This window comes from Ovis canadensis, chromosome 2 (genome assembly GCF_042477335.2).
Source record: "Ovis canadensis isolate MfBH-ARS-UI-01 breed Bighorn chromosome 2, ARS-UI_OviCan_v2, whole genome shotgun sequence".
NCBI lineage: Eukaryota > Metazoa > Chordata > Mammalia > Artiodactyla > Bovidae > Ovis > Ovis canadensis.
The window spans coordinates 43,815,227-43,834,736 of NC_091246.1; the positions used below are offsets into that span (position 1 = coordinate 43,815,227).

Consider the following 19,510-nt stretch of genomic DNA (forward strand, 5'->3'; position numbering starts at 1 on the left):
CTAATAGGGTTTTGCCAAGAAAATGCACTGGTCATAGCAAACACCCTCTTCCAACAACACAAGAGAAGACTCTACACATGGACATCATCAGATGGTCAACACCAAAATCAGATTGATTATATTCTCTGCAGCCAAAGATGGAGAAGCTCTATACAGTCAACAAAAACAAGACCAGGAGCTGACTGTGGCTCAGATCATGAACTCCTTATTACCAAATTCAGACTGAAAATGAAGAAAGCAGGGAAAACCACTAGACCATTCAGGTATGACCTAAATCAAATCCCTTATGATTATGCAGTGGAAGTGAGAAATAGATTTAAGGGCCTAGATCTGACAGATAGAGTGCCTGATGAACTATGGAATGAGGTTCGTGACATTGTACGGGAGACAGGGATCAAGACCATCCCCATGGAAAAGAAATGCAAAAAAGCAAAATGGCTGTCTGGGGAGGCCTTACAAATAGCTGTGAAAAGAAGAGAGGTGAAAAGCAAAGGAGAAAAGGAAAGATATAAGCATCTGAATGCAGAGTTCCAGAGAATAGCAAGAAGAAATAAGAAAGCCTTCTTCAGTGATCAATGCAAAGAAATAGAGGAAAAGAACAGAATGGGAAAGACTAGAGATCTCTTCAAGAAAATAAGAGATACCAAGGGAACATTTCATGAAAAGATGGGCTCAATAAAGGACAGAAATGGTATGGATCTAACAGAAGCAGAAGATATTAAGAATAGGTGGCAAGAATACACAGAAGAACTGTACAAAAAAGATCTTCACGACCCAGATAATCACGATGGTGTGATCACTTACCTAGAGCCAGACATCCTGGAATGTGAAGTCAAGTGGGCCTTAGAAAGCATCACTACGGATAAAGCTAGTCGAGGTGATGGAATTCCAGTAGAGCTATTTCAAATCCTGGAAGATGATGCTGTGAAAGTGTTGCCCTCAATATGCCAGCAAATTTAGAAAACTCAGCAGTGGCCACAGGACTGGAAAAGGTCAGTTTTCATTCCAGTCCCAAAGAAAGGCAATGCCAAAGAATGCTCAAACTACCGCACGATTGCACTCATCTCACATGCTAGTAAAGTAATGCTCAAAATTCTCCGAGCCAGGCTTCAGCAATACGTGAGCCGTGAACTTCCTGATGTTCAAGCTGGTTTTAGAAAAGGCAGAGGAACCAGAGATCAAATTGCCAACATCTGCTGGATCATGGAAAAAGCAAGAGAGTTCCAGGAAAACATCTATTTCTGCTTTATTGACTATGCCAAAGCCTTTGACTGTGTGGATCACAATAAACTATGGAAAATTCTGAAAGAGATGGGAATACCAGACCACATGACCTGCCTCTTGAGAAATATGTATGCAAGCCAGGAAGCAACAGTGAGAACTGGACATGGAACAACAGACTGGTTCCAAATAGGAAAAGGAGTACGTCAAGGCTGGATATTGTCACCCTGCTTATTTAACTTATATGCAGAGTACATCATGAGAAACGTTGGACTGGAAGAAACACAAGCTAGAATCAAGACTGCTGGGAGAAATATCAATAACCTCAGATATGCAGATGACACCACCCTTATGGCAGAAAGTGAAGAGGAACTCAAAAGCCTCTTGATGAAAGTGAAAGAGGAGAGTGGAAAAGTTGGCTTAAAGCTCAACATTCAGAAAATGAAGATCATGGCATCTGGTCCCATCACTTCATGGGAAATAGATGGGGAAACAGTGGAAACAGTGTCAGACTTTATTTTTGGGGGGGTCCAAAATCACTACAGATGGTGACTGCAGCCATGAAATTAAAAGACGCCTACTCCTTGGAAGAAAAGTTATGAGCAACCTGGATAGTATATTCAAAAGCAGAGACATTACTTTGCCGACTAAGGTCCATCTAGTCAAGGCTATGGTTTTTCCAGTAATCCTGTATGGATGTGAGAGTTGGACTGTGAAGAAGGCTGAGTGCCGAAGAATTGATGCTTTTGAACTGTGGTGTTGGAGAAGACTCTTGAGAGTCCCTTGGACTGCAAGGAGATCCAACCAGTCCATTCTGAAGGAGATCAGCCCTGGGATTTCTTTGGAAGGAATGATGCTAAAGCTGAAACTCCAGTACTTTGGCCACCTCATGCGAAGAGTTGACTCATTGGAAAAGACTCTGATGCTGGGAGGGATTGGGGGCAGGAGAAGAAGGGGACGACAGAGGATGAGATGGCTGGATGGCATCACCGACTCGATGGACATGAGTTTGGGTGAACTCTGGGAGTTGGTGATAGACAGGGAGGCCTGGCGTGCTGCGATTCATGGGGTCGCAAAGAGTCGGACACGACTGAGCGGCTGAACTGAACTGAACTGATGTGCAAGAGTCTATCTTAAGTTCTGGGGATACAACAGTGAACAAAATAGTCTCTACTGTCCCATAGCTTATGTTCTACTGGGAATATCAGATTAAAAAGAAGGATATAGATAACAGGACAGATGTTATGGAGAAAAAGAGCAAGGAAAGGGGTTAAAAAGGAGTGTCAGGAATGGAAGTTTCCTAGTTTATGCAGGTTGGTCAGGGAGAGGCTCAGAGACCTGGAAGGAATGAAGAAACAAGACATGAAGTTCTCTGGGAAAACTGGGTTCTAGGCAGGAGGGAAAAATCGCAAAACCCGGAAGCAGGAGTCTGCCTGCTCTGTTACACAAGAATTGGCTGGAGTGTCCAGTAGAGACGGACCCGAGGTCATGGGGATCACAGGAGGATCCTATAAGGTCTTGCAGACTTGGCTCTTAGTCTGAATGAGATGGGAAGTGGCATAATATGGCACATTTTACCAGGGTTTCTCTGACTGATGTGTTGAGAGCAGACTGATGTGTGTGTGTGTGTGTGTGGGCGGGGGGGGGGGGGGGGCGGGGGGGCGGGATTTGGGTATAGAAGCCCGCAGATCACTTAAGGGTAACTGTTAAAAATCCCACAAGAGAGGATGTTATTTGGTCAAGAGGAATGATGCTGGGAGTAGTAAGAATCTATAACGTTCTCAATAGATCTTTTAAAAATTTCTTTTGGCCATGTGCCTTGTGGGATCTTACAGGGATCGAACCCATGCCCTCAGCAGTGAAAGCTCGGACTCCTAACCACTGAACCACCAAGGAATTCCTTAAAATTATTATTTTGAAAAATATAATCACAAAACCATTATCACAGTTAAAAACACTAACAACAGTAATTTAATATTATCAAAGATCTACTCAATCATGATTGCCTCATGATTTTTAAAAAATTTTGTAAAAAATATCAGTAACTATTGACAGTAGGCCAAAAAGCTGAGCTCCATCCTGATTTGCAAAAAGGCAGTGTAAAGGGAGAATGGGGGCAAGGACTCATGTGAAAAATTACAAAGGGTCTGTCCCTGCACACGTGATTAGGTTAGCAGTATCTGCTGGCTGGTGATTATGGACTTTTAGGATTCTATCTTCCCACAGACTGGGAGACAGAAGCCCTCTCTTTCCTGATAATCACATTTCAGGAATGGTTTTCGAGTCCTTGAGACATGACAATTCACAGTCAGAGAAGATATGTATCATCTCAAAGGGATAGAAAATGGATTCATAACTATAAACCCTTTTTGAATAAATAATAAAGGGAGGTCGTGGGGGCTACGTCAGGTGGCATCTAAAACAAACAGCATTTATTTTTTGACAAACAATAGATATTTTTTGACAGCTCTAAGCTTTTCCAAACAGGAACTCAAAAGAGGCTGGGTAACCCCAGACACATGACCTTAAGCTGATAGAAGAAGCCACGTTCAAGTTTGGTCAAGACACTCAGTGCAAGATTTTTTTTTTTTTCAGTACAAGATTTGGAGTCTTCATGCTGAGAGTTCATTGCAGTCCTCAGAATCGCTATCCAAATAAGGTTAATACAAATAATGCTATTTGCAGCAACATGATGGGTTAAGAAATTATCATACAAAGTGAAGTACATCAGAAAAAGACAAATACCATATGATATTGCTTATATGTGGAATGTAAAATATAACACAAATGAAACAGACACAGACTCACAGACATAGAGAACAGACTTATGCTTACCAAGTAGGAGGGGTTGAGGGGGATGGATTGAGAGTTTGGAATTAGCAGATGTAAACTATTGGATAGAGGGTGGATAAACAACAGGGTCCTACTCTATGGCACAGGGGACTATTAATATATTTGATATTCAGTAGTAAACTATAATATAGGGAAAGAATATGAAAAAGAATATATAACTGAATGTATAACGAAATCACTTTGCTATACATTAGAAACAAATCGTAAATCAACTATGCTTCAATAAAATATATAAAATATATTTTATTTATATAATTATTTTTATAAATAAACTTAATACTTAATAAGTATACTTAATAAAACATATAAATAAAATTTAAAATAATAATATAAAAAAGGTTTATGTATTACAACCAATTAACATTATCTTTCAAATCTCTTTTTAATCTGTAGGTTCTTCTTTTTTTCCTTACAGTTGGTGGGAGAACCTGAGTCATTCGTCCCATAGACTCAAGGCTTTGCTGATGGGACCCTCATGGGTTATCTTAATATGCTTCTTGGAGTCTGTATTTCCCAAAATTGGTAGCCAAGGGTGCGTTGCCTACTAGACATACACGAAGAGATGGAGTGGCAGCTGAGTATAAGGTTGGGAGACAGGCGAGAGGTCCTGGCTGCAATAATACATTGAGAATCATAGGCATGCAGAGTTTAAAGCCATGATTCTGGCGAGATGGTGAGGGAATGAGAGCAGATAGCCAAGAGAAATGCTCAAAGGCCTGATATGGAGGGGGAAGGATATGAGGAGCAGATCAGCTGAGTATAGGTCAGCATCTTTTGGGGCTTCCCCAGTGCCTTAATGGTAAAGGATCTGCCTGCAAAATGGGAGACCCAAGTTCAATCCTTGGGTCGGGAAGATTCCTTGGAGAAGGGACTGGCTACCCATTCCAATATTCTTGCCCGGGAAATCCCACGGACAGAGGAGCCTGGTGGGCTACAGCTCCTGGGGTCACAAAGACTTGGACACAACTGAGCACGAGCACAGCATCTTTGTATATTTATAAGGCTCAAAAGCAGAATCTTGATTATACATCTAACTTTACAATTGCACAAGCAACTCTTACACACTGTTGATGGGCATGTGGACAGGTGCAAGCATTCTGGAGGACGGCCTCTGCCAAAAGCCTTAAAGACGTCAGAGAATTTGACACTTTTAAGGTCAAAAAGAGACTTATTTCCCACCACAACTCACAGCATGTGGGATCCAAGTTCCCCAACCAGGGCTCAAACCTATGCCCTTTGCATTAAAAGCTCAGAGTCTTAACCACTGGACCACCAGGGAAGTCCCACTCCCCTTCTCCCCCCCACCACAAAGCCATTTTTAATTTTAAAAAGATCCTAAGGAAATAAACAGGATATCAGAAACAATTTAACTATAAAATTATCACATTTTTTTAAGACAGCGAAAAATTGGAAAGACCAAAATTGTTCAGAAATCAGGGAATATTTGGGTGAAAAAGATGGAGTCTAATGTAGCCATTAATGTTATGTTACATAGTAGAAGAGCTGTTTCTAAAATAATTCCTGTATTATCCTGCGCTGGGGAGAGGTGTGAGAGTCACGCTCAGTACGGTCAGGCTTAGGTATGTGTTTTCATTTGGAATACACTGTTTTGAGGGAATGAATCAGAGAGAACTTGTATTGGCAGCATGACATGGTCACAGAAAGCTTTACCTTCAAATCTTGAGTCCTTAAGTCAACTTCTGTACGTACAATTGATCAGCACACATCAACTACCACTTCATAAAACGTCAACCTGGATTACTGAGGCTAGAAGCGGGGTGCTACATTTCCCCAACTCTCTTGTGCTAGGATTCTGGGTGTGAATTAGGCTTTACCGTTTTGGATTTGAAACGTGCAAGCACAGGCCACCTTCCTATTGCTTCAGCTGTTTGATTCTTCCCTTTTTGTCATTTGCCACACCTCCTCTATCAGCAGATCGAGATGAGTCTACCTTTAAATTAAGTGTCTATGATAGAATCCAACTTCCTCCCAATACCTCCACTAGCAACCCTGGTCCAAGCCACTGCCATCAGTTGCCTGGGTCAGCGCAACACCCTCCAAACCGGTGTCCGTTTCTACCCTTGCCTCAACCCCACAGCTAATGTGAGCCTTTTGAAACCCAAGAGACACTTGTGACAGCTAACCATTTCCCTGAGTGCATGTGTGCTCAATCATCAGTTGTGTCCGACTCTTTCACCCCATGGATATATGATTATCCCAGCAAGAATACTGCCATTTTCTCCTCCAGGGGATCTTCCCAACCCAGAGATAGGAACCTTCTCTCCTCTGGCTCCTCCACTGGCTGGTGGGTCCTTTACCACTAGCACCACATGGGAAGCCCCACTTCCCTCAGGATAAAGCCAACATCCTTACGACAGCCTCAAAGCCCTGTAGGATCTGGGCCACTCACCCCCACCTCCAATATTGTGTCCCCTCATGGTGTCAGCTCCAGCCAGTCTCCATGCTGACCCTGATTCTAGCCACCTCCTACCGATCACTTCTTCAGATACTTTTTCATCAAAGCCTACTCTATTTGTGACACTACCAGTCAGACTTAGTTAAAAAAAAAAAAAAATCCCTAAGCACCCATCACCATCTAAGTGCTATCTACTTACTTACTGTCTCCCTCCCTCCTGGTAGAATGCAAATTCCCCCAGGACAGAGGGTTTTCTGTCTTGTCACTGACCAGTCCTAAAACTGGAACTGTACTGAGCACACAGACAGCACTCAGTACTTGTCTGGGGATTTCTCTTCAGGTTTTCCAGGGTGCAACCTTTAGCTCTGTGGTTTTCCAGGTAGTTGAAGACTGTGGGTGTTTCCTGATCCCTGGATTGCAGCCACACAGGGTGTTCTGGAACCCATAGCTCCATCCTGGTCCTCTGCCTTCCTGGTTTTAGCCAAGGCTATAGCTCCCCTGGTGGACCAGGGTTCTGAGTCCTGGAGATTCAACCTAGGGCTCACTCCTCCAGCTTTCCAATGGGTCTAAAAATATGCACTTTCCTGCCTTAAACTTCTCTATTTAGGGTACCTAGAGTGGTTTATATTTCTCCACTGAATCCTGAAAAGTATGCAAGATGAAATTGTTGGGCCAATGATGATCAAAACTGCAATTTTCCCCAACCAACTGGGTCTTAAATGTAAATTAGCCAAATAGAAGGAAGTCCAACCTCTGCCTCAGCTTTCAGGGTGTTGGACCGGTGAGTGCTCCAATGGAAGGGGACAGAAGTGCTTCAGAAGAACCAAGTCAGCAGTTGGCCACACAGAGGTGCTCCTAGAGTTGGTAACCTGTCTCCATGTTATCAAATGATGTCCTTGAGACCCAACCCCACCCTAGTCTCCACCCTCCATCAGTAGAACTGTGGCAGCTGAACCAGTCCCAGAGCAGCTGTTAACATCTGTCACCACAGCTGTAGCCCTCTTAAGAGGGGAATGCCCCAACGGTGATGTATCCTGCATGAGCCAACGCAATGGATGTCACTTTTTTCCACTGTGACTAGGCTTCTCAGGTGGCGCAGCGGTAAAAAATCTGCCTGCCAATGCAGCAGATACAGGGGACACAGGTTCAATCCTGGGTCAGGAAGAGCCCCTGAAGGAAATGGCAAGTTGCCCAGCATTCTTGCCTGGAAAATTCCATGGACAGAGGAGCCTGGTGGGCTAGTCCATGGTGTCACAAAGTCGGACATGACTGAGCATATAACACATACCTACGAAATAAGCCTCTTTCCCTTTAAACAGCCAAGTGTGAATCAATTAGACCGTGTGGGTAGGTCTGGTAGAATTAAAGGGCATTGTCTCTGATATTTTCAGCTAGTTCAGAAATATCTGAAGTACAAGATACTTATTATTAACCAGGAAGGACTGTATTTGAGTGAGATAAAATCAGTAATAAAACAGCATGTTTATATATGTAACACAATTTTGTAGCTTGAAAGAATATGCACTAAAATGTTAAAACTGGTTAGAGTAAAAGATAACTGAACATTAAAAAAAAAAATTCTACCTAGATAGACTTCATCATTTAACAATAGAAAGCATTTTTTGATCATTGCGGTACCTATCATGAACCGTCTATACCTGCCTTTCCTGTTTCCTCCCTCCAAACAAAATCCTACCTCACAGGCAACAAGGCATCAGTGCTAAGGGACAAATGGGTCCACCCATCCTTTTCTGCCAGTGCCCAGCCAAGGGTGGGTATGTGGTCTGCTGTATCAGACACAGGGCCAAAGCTCTTTGGGCCTCTGAAGCATATTCCTCCCTGATATGAGCAGAAAGTTGGATGAGGAGAAAGTTCCTTTACTGTTTTGTACTTTGCTTCCTGCTTTGGCTCTGAACACTCTCTAATTTTAAGAAATGATGCTGAGCTGTTATGGCCACTTTAGAACGCCAAAGATGGTGGAACAAACGCATCCTAGAAAATCTGCATGCTTTGGCTGCCACCTGACCCTGGAACCATCTTATCTCCAGACTGCTGGTTACATGAGATAATTAAACATCCCACTGCTCACATTACTGTCAGTCTAGTTTTCTGCTCCTTGTGCTGATCACATACTGATAGCAGCACTCTTTTGTCTTACATAAAAGAAAAACTTTGTACCCATTGTAATTTAAAAACAACTTTATTAAACTCAATCTGGACTCTAAAGCCCTCCAAAGTTATACTGGTGGAGTTATATTCGAACTCAATCCGGACTCTAAAGCCCACATTCTGTCACTTATATAGTTAAGAAATGAACAAGCCTATAGTTTACTTCCCATGTCTTAACAAAATACATACACATAGATGCAGGTTGTAATAAATTTTCATCCATTTTCACTCATACATGAATCTGGCTTTGGGCTTTTTACTGTTACTTGTATTTATTTGTCGGTACAAATGTATGCTTTGGAGGCTTGTCCAAGAAAGCAGATGTGTCCTGTCTTCTCCTCACACTTCTGTCCAACCTGTACATCAGGAATATAAGACAGGCTGTGGGGACTCTGATTCAGGGTCGTAATGTTCAATCCCCAATGCACTTGAAATGGCACAACAGTGAGCTATAAAGTGATACATACTCTTCCTCAAGTTTTTGTGGAAGAATCAGAGAGTTAAAGACTATGAAACATCAAATGTTTACTGAGGCAGGGACTTTGAGTTAGCCCAGAAAAGCAGAAGAGTTTTTGAGCCAAACAAACCGAGAGGGACCACCTCCCTGGTGGTCCTGCAGTTAATACTCCACGCTTCCACTGAAGGGGGCATAGGTTGGATCCCTGGTCACAGACCTAAGATTTCCACACGCCACAGCCTGCCCCCTGCGAAACCAAGAGAAAGGATTACAGTGGAGACTTACTGGCAAGGCATTAGCTGTAGGAAAGGAGCAAACATGAAAGCTCAGAGAACAAAAAAGCAGTTGGTTCATCAAAACCGTCTTGGACCAAATAGGACTTCCATGGCACACGTCTTCCAGACCCTTTCTGCTCAGGTGCCCTCTACAGTGATGAGAAACCAGAACAGCACCACCTAGCAGAGCTCAATGAACTCTTACCTAAGGGGCAATGTGGGGACTACATAGTCAATCCTGCCTCCTAGCTGCTGGTGAGGCAGCTTGAAGGGCTTAGTGAAAAGCCCAGTGGTGATGAATTTAAAAACAGGCTCAAGGAACAGAAGGGCTTCCCTGGAGGCTCAGACAGAAAACGAATCTGCCTGCAGTGCTGACAGACCTTGGTTCGATCCCTGGCTTGAGAAGATCCCTTGAAGAGAATGGCAACCCACTCCAGTATGTCTGCCTGGAGAATTCCATGGACAGAGGAGTCTGGGCTTTAGTCCATGATGTCGCAGTCAGACACAACAGAGGAACTAACACAAGGAACAGGAGACTAAAGAAAGGAGCATCCTTCCCAAACCTCTAGGGCTACCTAAATCAGCAGGGAGCATTTCTCATGGAGCCTGTGTGGTTCCCAACTGTTCCAGAGGCAGTTTGCTAAGCTCGAAGCAAAGGGAGCTGCAATGCTGTCTAATGACCACAGACACTGCAGCAGGTGGCTTTCGCTAACCTCCAAGGTGTCTCCATGACCCTGCTCTGCAGACAAGGAATAAGGAAAGAGACGCTGCTCCTCAGGGACCACACACTGAATGGGTCAAGAGAGTACTGAGCTGCTGAAACGAACAAGACGACACAATGAACTACAAGGCCCGTGCAGCCAGGGAGAGCAGGATCCAAGCCAATGCCAGGACAGGAGACAGACGCAGGCTTCTCAAACTTAACACTTTTGAAGTGAGAAATCATCTGTCCAGTGTTGATGAGGTCATTATTCAATCATTTCTACTTTCTTTTTCACCCAGGGTTGTTTTTCAGCAGTATTTGAGTTGGTGGAGTGATAATTATCTACGAGCAGTCACAGGTTTCTTCTGAGAAATAATTTAAGTGGAGCTGGAAGAGGTGAGGGTGGGAGGAATAAGTCCTGGGACCACTGTGACACCCAAAGGCACATGTAGGGCTGGGAGGAGTCAAGTCTTTGCTTTCCTCTCTTCTGATGGTACCTATGGCTAGGGGCTCACAGCAATGAACAGGAAGTGCTTGCCTAAGACGCTTAGGAGAAAAAAGGGCACAGAGAGGCCCAAACCCAAACCTTCAGAGCATCAGTCCAGAGGGATGGGACATGGAGTAAGAAAGTGGGGAGAAGCAGTTCCATTCACCTTTTCTGAGAGATCCTTGGAATCTCTGTATTGTTTGAAAACACTCAGGCGAAGGAAAACTAAACTAACATTTATTGAGCTCCTACAGTGTGTGTCCAGCCTTGTGCAAGGACATTTCGACAGTATTCCACAGCATCCTCACGCCAACCCTGTGAGGTAGGTATCGTCCTCGATTTGTCAGATGAGGACTCAGGCTCAGAAAGGTTAGGTAGTTTGTTCAGTCACACAATTAGTAATGGATAGAACTGAGGTTGAATCTCAGACTCCAGACATCTCTGTTCTCTCTCACGCGCTGCCTCATGGGAGGAAGGAGGGAACAATAGTGTCTCCTGCCCTGAGAACCAAGACATCCCCAAAGAAGGAGCCTGTCCTTGCCCAGACCAATCCTTCTCCGCCTGGGGAGGGTGCAGTCCACTGAACAGCCAAGACATAAATATAAAAATAAATAGCAGGGACCAACCCCCTAGCAGTGAGGGTGTGCGGTTTCCTCACTGTGGGAAGGTCATCGTGCTGTTCACAGCCGCCGTGGAAGGGAGCCACGTGTGGGCCCTGTGGGGAAAACTGGGACAATGGCTGGAGTGGGTGGGCTAAACAGGCCCCTTCTGGGTCGAACAGATTTGAGAACAAAACGTCTGGAGCAGGCAGCAGTCGTGGGCACAGTCACCACCGTCCTCCATCTGCTCGCTTTACCGGTGTTTGTGATCCAGCAGGGATTCGAAGTTGGGAGAACAGACGAGTTTGTGCTTTATGTGTCCCAGGACTGTCATGTCGCCTGTCCTGCTGTCTCCAAGGCCCACAGAAACCAGCTCCTGCCAATCAACGGAGACGGAGATGAAAGGCAAGACCACACAGCCCACTGCTCAGTCCTCTGACTTTCATGCGATGATCCCAAGAGCTCTTCCCCCGTACTTAACACCAAGCTGTCAACATCCTGAACAGCCTCCACCCCGACCAGGCTCACTCTCACCTGCAGGAAAGAGCAAGTGGTCCCCATCGTCACGTCCAGAGTCACCTTGCCGAGGAGGAGCTGCACCTTCCCCGACTTGCGGATGAGCAGCTTGCCGACCTGTCCCTCCGTCAGGTCAGCCAGGGTACAAGTGTTCTCTGCCAGCCTGGCTTCCTGTGAAGACGATCGGGGACGGAAACTGGCTGAGGAACTATCTCCTCCCTCCTTCAAGAACAAACCCTTTCCCAAAGGAGGCATCAGCAGCAAAGGTTAGAATGAGCTCCCCAGACTTCCCTGGTGGTCCAGTGGCTAAGAATTGAACTCCCAATGCAGGGAACCTGGGTTCGATTCCTGGTCAGGGAACTAGACCCCACATGCCACAGTCAAGAGTTAGCATGCTGCTACTAACACCCCAACCCAGGGATCAAACCCGGGTCTCCTGCATTGCAGATAGATGCTTTACCATCTGAGTCACCAAGAAAGCCCTTTAAAAAAAGAAGAACAATATTTAAAAAAAAAAAAAAAAGAATGAGCTTCCCAGAGAGGGCCTTTTCCTGGGAATGCCTGCCACTGGTCAATAAACAAAACAAAAAAACCCAAACCACAGATAAATGAACAAAATATCAGTAACTGCTGAAGCTAGGTGATGGTACGTGAGAACTTATATTCTCTCATTTGTATATGTTCAAAATAGTTCACCGTGAAAAACAAACACACACACAATCTGGGCTGAAGCACAGAGAGCCCCAAGCCCCTTACAGGCAGAAAGAACAAACACGTATTATTCTCGAATTTCACTATGGGCGACACCACTCTGCTTCCCCCTCCAGGTAGCTATTTCCCCTCCAGGTCCTGCGCATCTTCACAGCACTCACTGATGAGCATACCCGGTCTTTCTCTTGCTTTATAACCACCATCTGCCCATCCTCGCTCTGCACCTCCGTCTTGACAGGCTTGATGTCCTGAGTGGGTGGCTGGCCGGGGAGTGAGTCTGGCAGCTGCAGGAACAGCAGCTCTTCCTCCTGCGTGAGGCTCAGCTCCCTGAGCAGCTCCGCCACAGACACATCCTTCGGGAGGCCCGGGATCCTCCTGGCTGCACTGAGAGGAGCCTTCATCTTGGTCTCCTCATCCTCATCTCGGGGCTCCTCTTTTACTGCCCGAAATAACAGAAAGGGAAGGCTATGAGAGGCCACCTCTAGGCCATCTCACTGCACCCACCCCTTCCACCTGATCTGCTCCACTGTCACTCAGCCAAGAAGCTGGACGGAAACTTTGTGCTTAGAAAGAGGGATCCAAAAGTTGTGTGACTTATTTAAGAAAGGGCAGTCCAGTGATTAAGAATCCTCCTGCCAATGGCAGGAGACACAGGTTTGAACCTTGGTCTGGGGAAGATCCCACATGCTGCAGAGCAACTAAGCCCACGTGCCACAACTACTGAGCCTGTGCTCTAGAGCCCAGGAGCCGCAACTGCTGAAGCCCGCACGCCCTACAGCCTGTGCTTGGCAATAAAAAGTCACTGCAATGAGAAGCCCACACACCACAACAAAGAGTAGCCCCCACTTGCTGCAACTAGAGAAAGCTGGTGTGGAGCAATGAACACCCAGCACAGCCAAAAAATAAATAAACAAATCTTAAAACAGTCAGGCAGGCTCACTCCTGCGGAAACAGCTGGAGAAAAGGAGACGAGACCTTAACTGACAGAGCACCTTTCACAGCAGGCATGTCCACCTCTACATCCTCTTCCTCGGGGCCAGCCAGCCGTGCTTTCACATCTGCTTCCTCATCCTCTTCCTTAAAAAGCCAGCCCGAGTGAGCCAGCGGCAGTTGCACAGGCATATTTCGAATATCATTCCTAAGCCCAGGGTCATCGATGAACTGCCAAAGAAAAGTCGGGGGGTCACACAGCAGGGCCAGCATACACACCTACCTGGAGGGCAGTCCACCTTGCCCAGCCACTTGGTCGTGTCTGACTGTAGCCCTCCAGAGTCTTCTGTCCATGGAATTTTCCAGGCAACAATACTGGAGTGGGTTGCCGTTTCCTTCTCCAGGGGATCTTCATGACCCAGGGATCGAACCTGTGTCTCTTGCATCTTCTGCACTGCAGGTGGATTTACACCACTGAGCCACCTGGGAAGCCCACAGTCCATCTTAGCTCTTTTCTAATCAAAGATTCCTGCCGCTCACTAGACTTTCAGGACATTAGAGAGCTTCTCCCATCCTGGTTCCCTGGAAGTGCTTTTCATCACAAAAGCAGCCCCTTCCCCTAGTCCACTGGTACCTACATCATCCTTCTCCAGCATGCGCAGGATCTGTTTTGTTTCTTCATCTGTCTCCCTCTTCTCCTTTTTGATGTTGATGATGTGAGAGGGCCCCACGTCTGACATATCCACGGTCTTATCCCAGTTCCCTGTGGAAAACCACCCATAGTTCACCAGGAGTCAGGGAGGAGCCAACAGCAAGGGAGGCTAAACTGGGAACAAGTGGGGGAATACCACCATCCTGGTCCTTCTCTTGGGCAGTCTGCACTGAAATCCATTGATTCCTTCCTCCCAGAGCCCCGGCAGCTTTGTACCCTTTTTCTTCATCATTTCGGCGGGGCCCTGCTCGAAGATGGAGTGGGACTGGATCACTTCTGGGCGCCCCCGGCCCCGTCCATGGCCCTCTCGCTGTCGATCTCTGTCCCTTTCACGCTTCTCTTTCTTGATGGTTACTTCTTCCTTGGGCCTGGAAAAGTGAAAGGGTCAAGGGAAACTACTGACGTCACCTGCGTCCGAGAACTGGTCTTACTCTCCCACACCACTCTGCTCCACCGGAGGGGAGTTTATGAGCCAACAACTATATCATGAGAAGCACAACACCCACCTGTGTGGGTGGTCTAGCACCTTTTTCACTTCCTTGATGAGGCAGAGTCCTTCAGTTTACTGTACTTTACCTTTTCGAAGAGTGTATACTAGAACTATACCACAAAAGGTGAATTATAGAGATTGCCCCCAAATGTGGATTTTTTTTTTTTTTTGGGGTATTGACTGAAAGTGGGAAAGTTGCAATGCAAAAGAACGAAAAGGAAAACCTGACCAAACTATTGGCTCTCAACTCTGGCTATAAAACATAATCTCTCTCTGAAGTAAGTCAGGCAGAGAAGGAGAATTGTATGACATCCTTTATATGTGGAATCTAAAAAGAAATTATACATATGAATTTACTTCAAAACAGAAAAAGACTTACAGACTTAGAAATTGAACTTGTGGCTGCTTGTACACACTGTTGTATTTAAAATGTATAACCAAAAAAATAAATAAATAAAATGTATAACCAACAAGGATCTGCTGTATAGCACATAGAACTCTGCTCAACGTTATGTGGAGGCCTGGATGGGAGGGGAGTTTGGGGGAGAATGGATACATGTATATATATGGCAGAGTCCCTTCACTGTTAATCTAAAACTATCCCAACACTGTTAAATGGCTACACCCCAATAAAAAATTAAAAGTTAAATAAAAAAGATAATCACTGTTTCACTGCAAAAAAGTTAAAACAATTTTAAGGATGGATTCCCAGGCATCAGTACTTTTTTTAAAGCTTGCACATTAGAATCACCTGGGAGCCAGGGTCGCTAATCACTACTGCAAAGAACTAAATCTACAAATTTAAACTTCTGAGCCACCTACTTAGTTATTTCCCCAAAGTCCAAATTCAGAGCAAGTAAACAAAGGGGCAAGGCTTCCCAGGTGGCACTAGTGGTAAAGAATGCAGGAGACACAAGAGATACAGGTTCCATCCCTGGGTTGGGAAGATCCCCTGGAGAAGGGCATGGCAACCCACTCCAGTATTCTTGCCTGGAGAATCCCACGGACAGAGAAGCCTGGCGGGCTACAGTCCCTGGGGTGGCAAAGAGTCAGACTCAAGCAACTGACTGAGCACAGACGCACAAACAAGGCGCGAGGATTCAGGAGGCCTAGCTACTTACTCTTCCTTGATCTTCCGACTGATGATATTTGGGGTGAAGGTTTTCTGAAAGTAAAATACAGGAGTCACTGATTTGGTAAATTCTGGTCCCAAAGTAGAGGAAAGGAAAAACTTCCAAAGGGCATCTTCCATGGATGAAGACCAATATGGCTCTCTTCGGCACATTCCATACTGTTGTCAAAGATTTACTGAAATGGACAGGTGCTTGAAAAGGAGGAATGTCATGCCAAGGCAACGGTGAAGCTATATATAGAAGGGGGCATCAAAAAACATTTAAATGGCAGCCTCAGTTTCTGCCTCCTGAAAGGACAACCCTCAGGACTCTAACAGCAGAGGAATTTACCTACTCTCACACTTCATCTTCAAATTGCTAAGAAGACCAGACAGTATTATAGAGGATGAGCTCTACCAGCAAGGTTCAAATGGGAAAGACAGTTCTGCCAGCACTCACAAACTGATGATTGGGTTAGACTGCCACCAGAATTTACAAAGGGAAACTGAGGCCTTCAAAAACTGGCTGCTTTATGCTCTGTCATCCTCCCCATTCTCTTTACAGTCTACCCGTCACATCTACAGTCACAAACATAATATAAGACACAGAGGCTCTACTATCACACCTAAGACTCAATACTTTGGACCAGAAGTCTGCACACTGGGATCCAGGGCAAATTCAGAACTCTCTTAAATTGCAGGCAAACTTTATGTCTGCTTGGCTTTCATGGGTTTCTGAAAGGTATCCAAGACACACCAAAAGGAAATAAACCCTGCTCAAGTTGCTTCTGAGCTAATTAGGATTCTCTGCTCTTCAGCCATCTCTGAGAGCCATGTCAACATCTTGGACCCAGCATCTTGACTTGAAGGTAGGGCAGGCTCCCCCAAAATTGCAGGCGGAAGTCTGAAGACAAGATTCGCAAGGCCCAGCACCACGCCTGGCACACAGTAGGCCCTACAGTCAAACCCCCAAGTGCCTGGAATTCAGCGTAGCTGGATTTCTTTAGAAAGGTGCCGTCGGGTACCTTCTTGACTCCCCCGAGGGTAAGGTCCCTGGAGCGGATGGAGGGAAGGCGGCCCGGGGTGAGGGGAGGTGCCGGCCTTCGCCCAATAAGCCCCCGCGCCCCAGAAAGGAGGGGTCGGGGCCCTCCCGGAGCGCTGGGCTCGCCCGCGGCGTTTCCTTCCGACATGATGCCTGAGAAAGAAGGCGAAAAGGGGTAACGAAGTCACTTGAGGGAGAAGGACTCGCGGACCCTGAGCGGAACCCCACCCACGTGGCCTCCCGCACCCCGAGTCGGCGCGTCCCTCCGGCAGAGACTCAGCTCCTCCCCCTCCCACGTGGCGGGACTCCCCCGAACACCCCGGCTAGGGCCCTTGGCTCGCCTTCTCTCCAGGCCCCCGGCCAGGCACGAGGCAAAGACGCACCCCTCCGCACCTAGGATGTAGTTCCACACCACGCGTGTCCCGATTTCACCTCCGACGCGACGCGCAGCGGGTTCCCAGTCTCGGCGCCAGGCGGAAGTCTGCGTGGCAGGGCCGGGGCGCCGCCATCTTGTCGCGGGGCGGAAGTGATGTCGGTGGGCGGGGCCGGGCCACAGTATTTATCCCGCGGCGTCTCGCTCGCCTCCGCCTTCTCTTCCCGGTTCTTCCCGGAGTCGGGAAAAGCTGGGTTGAGAGGGCGAAAAAGGAAGAGGGGAAGGGTCTAGGGGAAGGGTACGTTCGCGAGGTCTTGGCCCCGGGCATAAGGTGGGGGCGCACAGCTCAGATCTGGGGGCCGAGAGGCAATCTGGACGCAACGTGGGAGTTCGTCGCTGGGGAGCCTCCGGGTCGAGACTCGGGATGGGGTGGGGATGCGAGGCAGATTGCGAGACCCCGACTCAGAGTCCTGGAGCTCTAGGCTGCGCCCGGCCGAGCCTCGATTGCCGGCTTGATGATGACCTTGGAGTGGTCACGGCACCTCCGGGCTGCGTCCTCATTCTCTTTCGGGGGATCTCCTCGTCGGACTCTTGGTGGGGTCCTGGGGTGGGGCTGTGGACATGGGGCCGTGAGCACAGTGCTGGAGCAGCTGCAGCGGTTGAGGGGGGTGCCTCAATCGCACCTGCCCTAGGCTCATGACTCTGGGTCCTTGTATACACGCTTGTTCCAATCCTGGAACCTGAAAAACGAAGTTCGTTCTACTGGGAGGGATAGATTTAAAGAACTTTCATCGTGACTCTGACGTTTGTAATTAAACATAAAAAATGTCCTTTACTGTCGTTCCCTCCGCTCCCAAACCATGTAACTTTAGAGATAGCTTGAGGGAAGGGAAACATTAGTTAGAATTTCACACAGAGTAACTATTAAAACTTTTGCAATATATTCCAGCCCCATCACAGAGATTTCATATTGTACCACAGTTTTGAATCCTCCCTTTTCAAATAACATTTCTTTGTGGCTGTATCAAACAACTGCATAATTCTTGGGTGGCTGTGTCATGATTTGCCTGTGTCGCTGTTTGGACACAAAATGGTTCTTTTTTCCTGTTGTAAATACCGCTGTTTTGAACATCTGGTGCCTTTAAAGTACTTTAGTCTTTTGGGTTCTATTCCTAGGACAAATTTCCAGACTTGGCGATAAGTGGTCAAAAGATGTACTTTAATTTTTTGTTTGTTTTGCTCTGAAGTAATAGTAGATACATGAGTAGTTGTATGCAATAGTGCAGAGGGACTACCCTGGTGACTCAGTAGCTAAGCCTTGGGGCTCCCAAGACAGGAGGTCTGGGTTTGAACCCTGGTCAGGCAACTGTGTTTCACATGCCTCGACAAAGATGGAAGATTCCAAGAGTGGCAACTAACACTTGGCACAGCCAAATAAATAAAAAGGTTAAAAAAAGCTTGTGGAGATACCAAGTATGCTTTACTTACTTTCCCTAATGGTACCATACTGTAAACTAGTATAGTATCACAACCAAAATATCGCATACAAGATAGTCCTTCACCACAAGGATCCCTCAAGTGCCCTTTTACAGCCGCCCTTACCTCCTTCTCACCCCTCCCTGGTAGTTACTAATCTGTTCTCTATCTTTATACTTTTGTTTTTTCCAGAGTGGAAATCATTCGAAGATGGAAAACAGTGTGTGACTTCTTGGGATTTCTTTGTTCACTCAGCATAATTCCCTGGAGATAATCCAAGCTGTTGCATGTATCATGCAAGTATAACTAGTTCATTCCTTTGTATTGCTGAATTCCCATGCTTTGTCTATCTATTCATCCTTTGAAGAACATCTGGGTTGTTTTCAGTTAAGGGCCATCATGAATAAAGCTGCTATGAGCATACATGTACAGGTTTTTGTATGTTTTTCTTTCTCTGGGATAAATGCCCACGAGTGCAATTGTTGGGTTGAATGATAGTTGTATGCTTCATTTTATTGAACTGCCAAACTGTTTCCATAGTGGCTATTCCCTTTTGAACATGCACGTTTTATGGTTTTTTGTACATATTGCTGAATTACTTTCAAAAAGGATTGTGCCGATATGCATCACCAATAAAAATGTATACGTGAATACATATCATATATGAGAATATGCATAACATTTTACCACATTGTTTTGAGTGTTGGCTTTCAAAAATTTAACCTTTCTGTCAATTTAATAATATATTAATATTCTAGTAAAATCTTGTTGTGTTGGTTTCTAAACCAGACTTTTTTCAACTTTTCTCCATATTGGTTTTATGATAACTAAACCTAACCAAAGGAAAACACTTCCTGTCCCCTACAGAGCTACACACAATAGCTCTTAGCTTCCCACTGAGGCGCTAGAGCTGCTTTGATTTCATTCTCTGGGCTTTGAGGTCCACCAGCTTTCTTGCAGCTCCTAGGT

General features: G+C 46.0%; 1 protein-coding gene across 4 annotated transcripts; it reads right to left on the reverse strand.

Annotated features, from left to right (window-relative positions):
* Nucleotides 1-10,801: 10,801 nt before the first annotated feature.
* POLR3D (RNA polymerase III subunit D) lies at nucleotides 10,802-17,226 on the reverse strand. Of its 4 annotated transcripts, none has more exons than XM_069574017.1 (9): nucleotides 17,034-17,226; nucleotides 16,676-16,845; nucleotides 15,661-15,704; nucleotides 14,266-14,417; nucleotides 13,976-14,100; nucleotides 13,400-13,568; nucleotides 12,581-12,846; nucleotides 11,715-11,867; nucleotides 10,802-11,556 (listed from the first exon to the last, which is right to left on the reverse strand). In XM_069574017.1, exons 2-9 carry the CDS (start codon nucleotides 16,838-16,840, stop codon nucleotides 11,434-11,436), a joined length of 1,197 nt encoding a protein of 398 aa, XP_069430118.1. In that variant the 5' UTR covers nucleotides 16,841-16,845; nucleotides 17,034-17,226; the 3' UTR covers nucleotides 10,802-11,433. The 4 variants fall into 4 exon arrangements, with proteins under 4 accessions (XP_069430118.1, XP_069430117.1, XP_069430115.1 ...); XM_069574016.1 differs by having other exon boundaries at nucleotides 17,086-17,223; XM_069574014.1 differs by having other exon boundaries at nucleotides 12,569-12,846; nucleotides 17,086-17,220.
* Nucleotides 17,227-19,510: the final 2,284 nt, after the last annotated feature.

Excerpts from the sequence above, each read along its gene's own strand:
- POLR3D (XM_069574014.1), bottom strand. The coding sequence starts at position 16,840 with ATGTCGGAAGGAAACGCCGCGGGCGAGCCCAGCGCTCCGGGAGGGCCC. Across the intron at positions 14,418-15,660 it reads AGTCGGAAGATCAAGGAAGA|GCCCAAGGAAGAAGTAACCA; the intron begins GTAAGTAGCTAG and ends TCACTTTTCCAG. Across the intron at positions 11,868-12,568 it reads AAGACCGGGTATGCTCATCA|GAAGCCAGGCTGGCAGAGAA; the intron begins GTGAGTGCTGTG and ends TCGTCTTCACAG.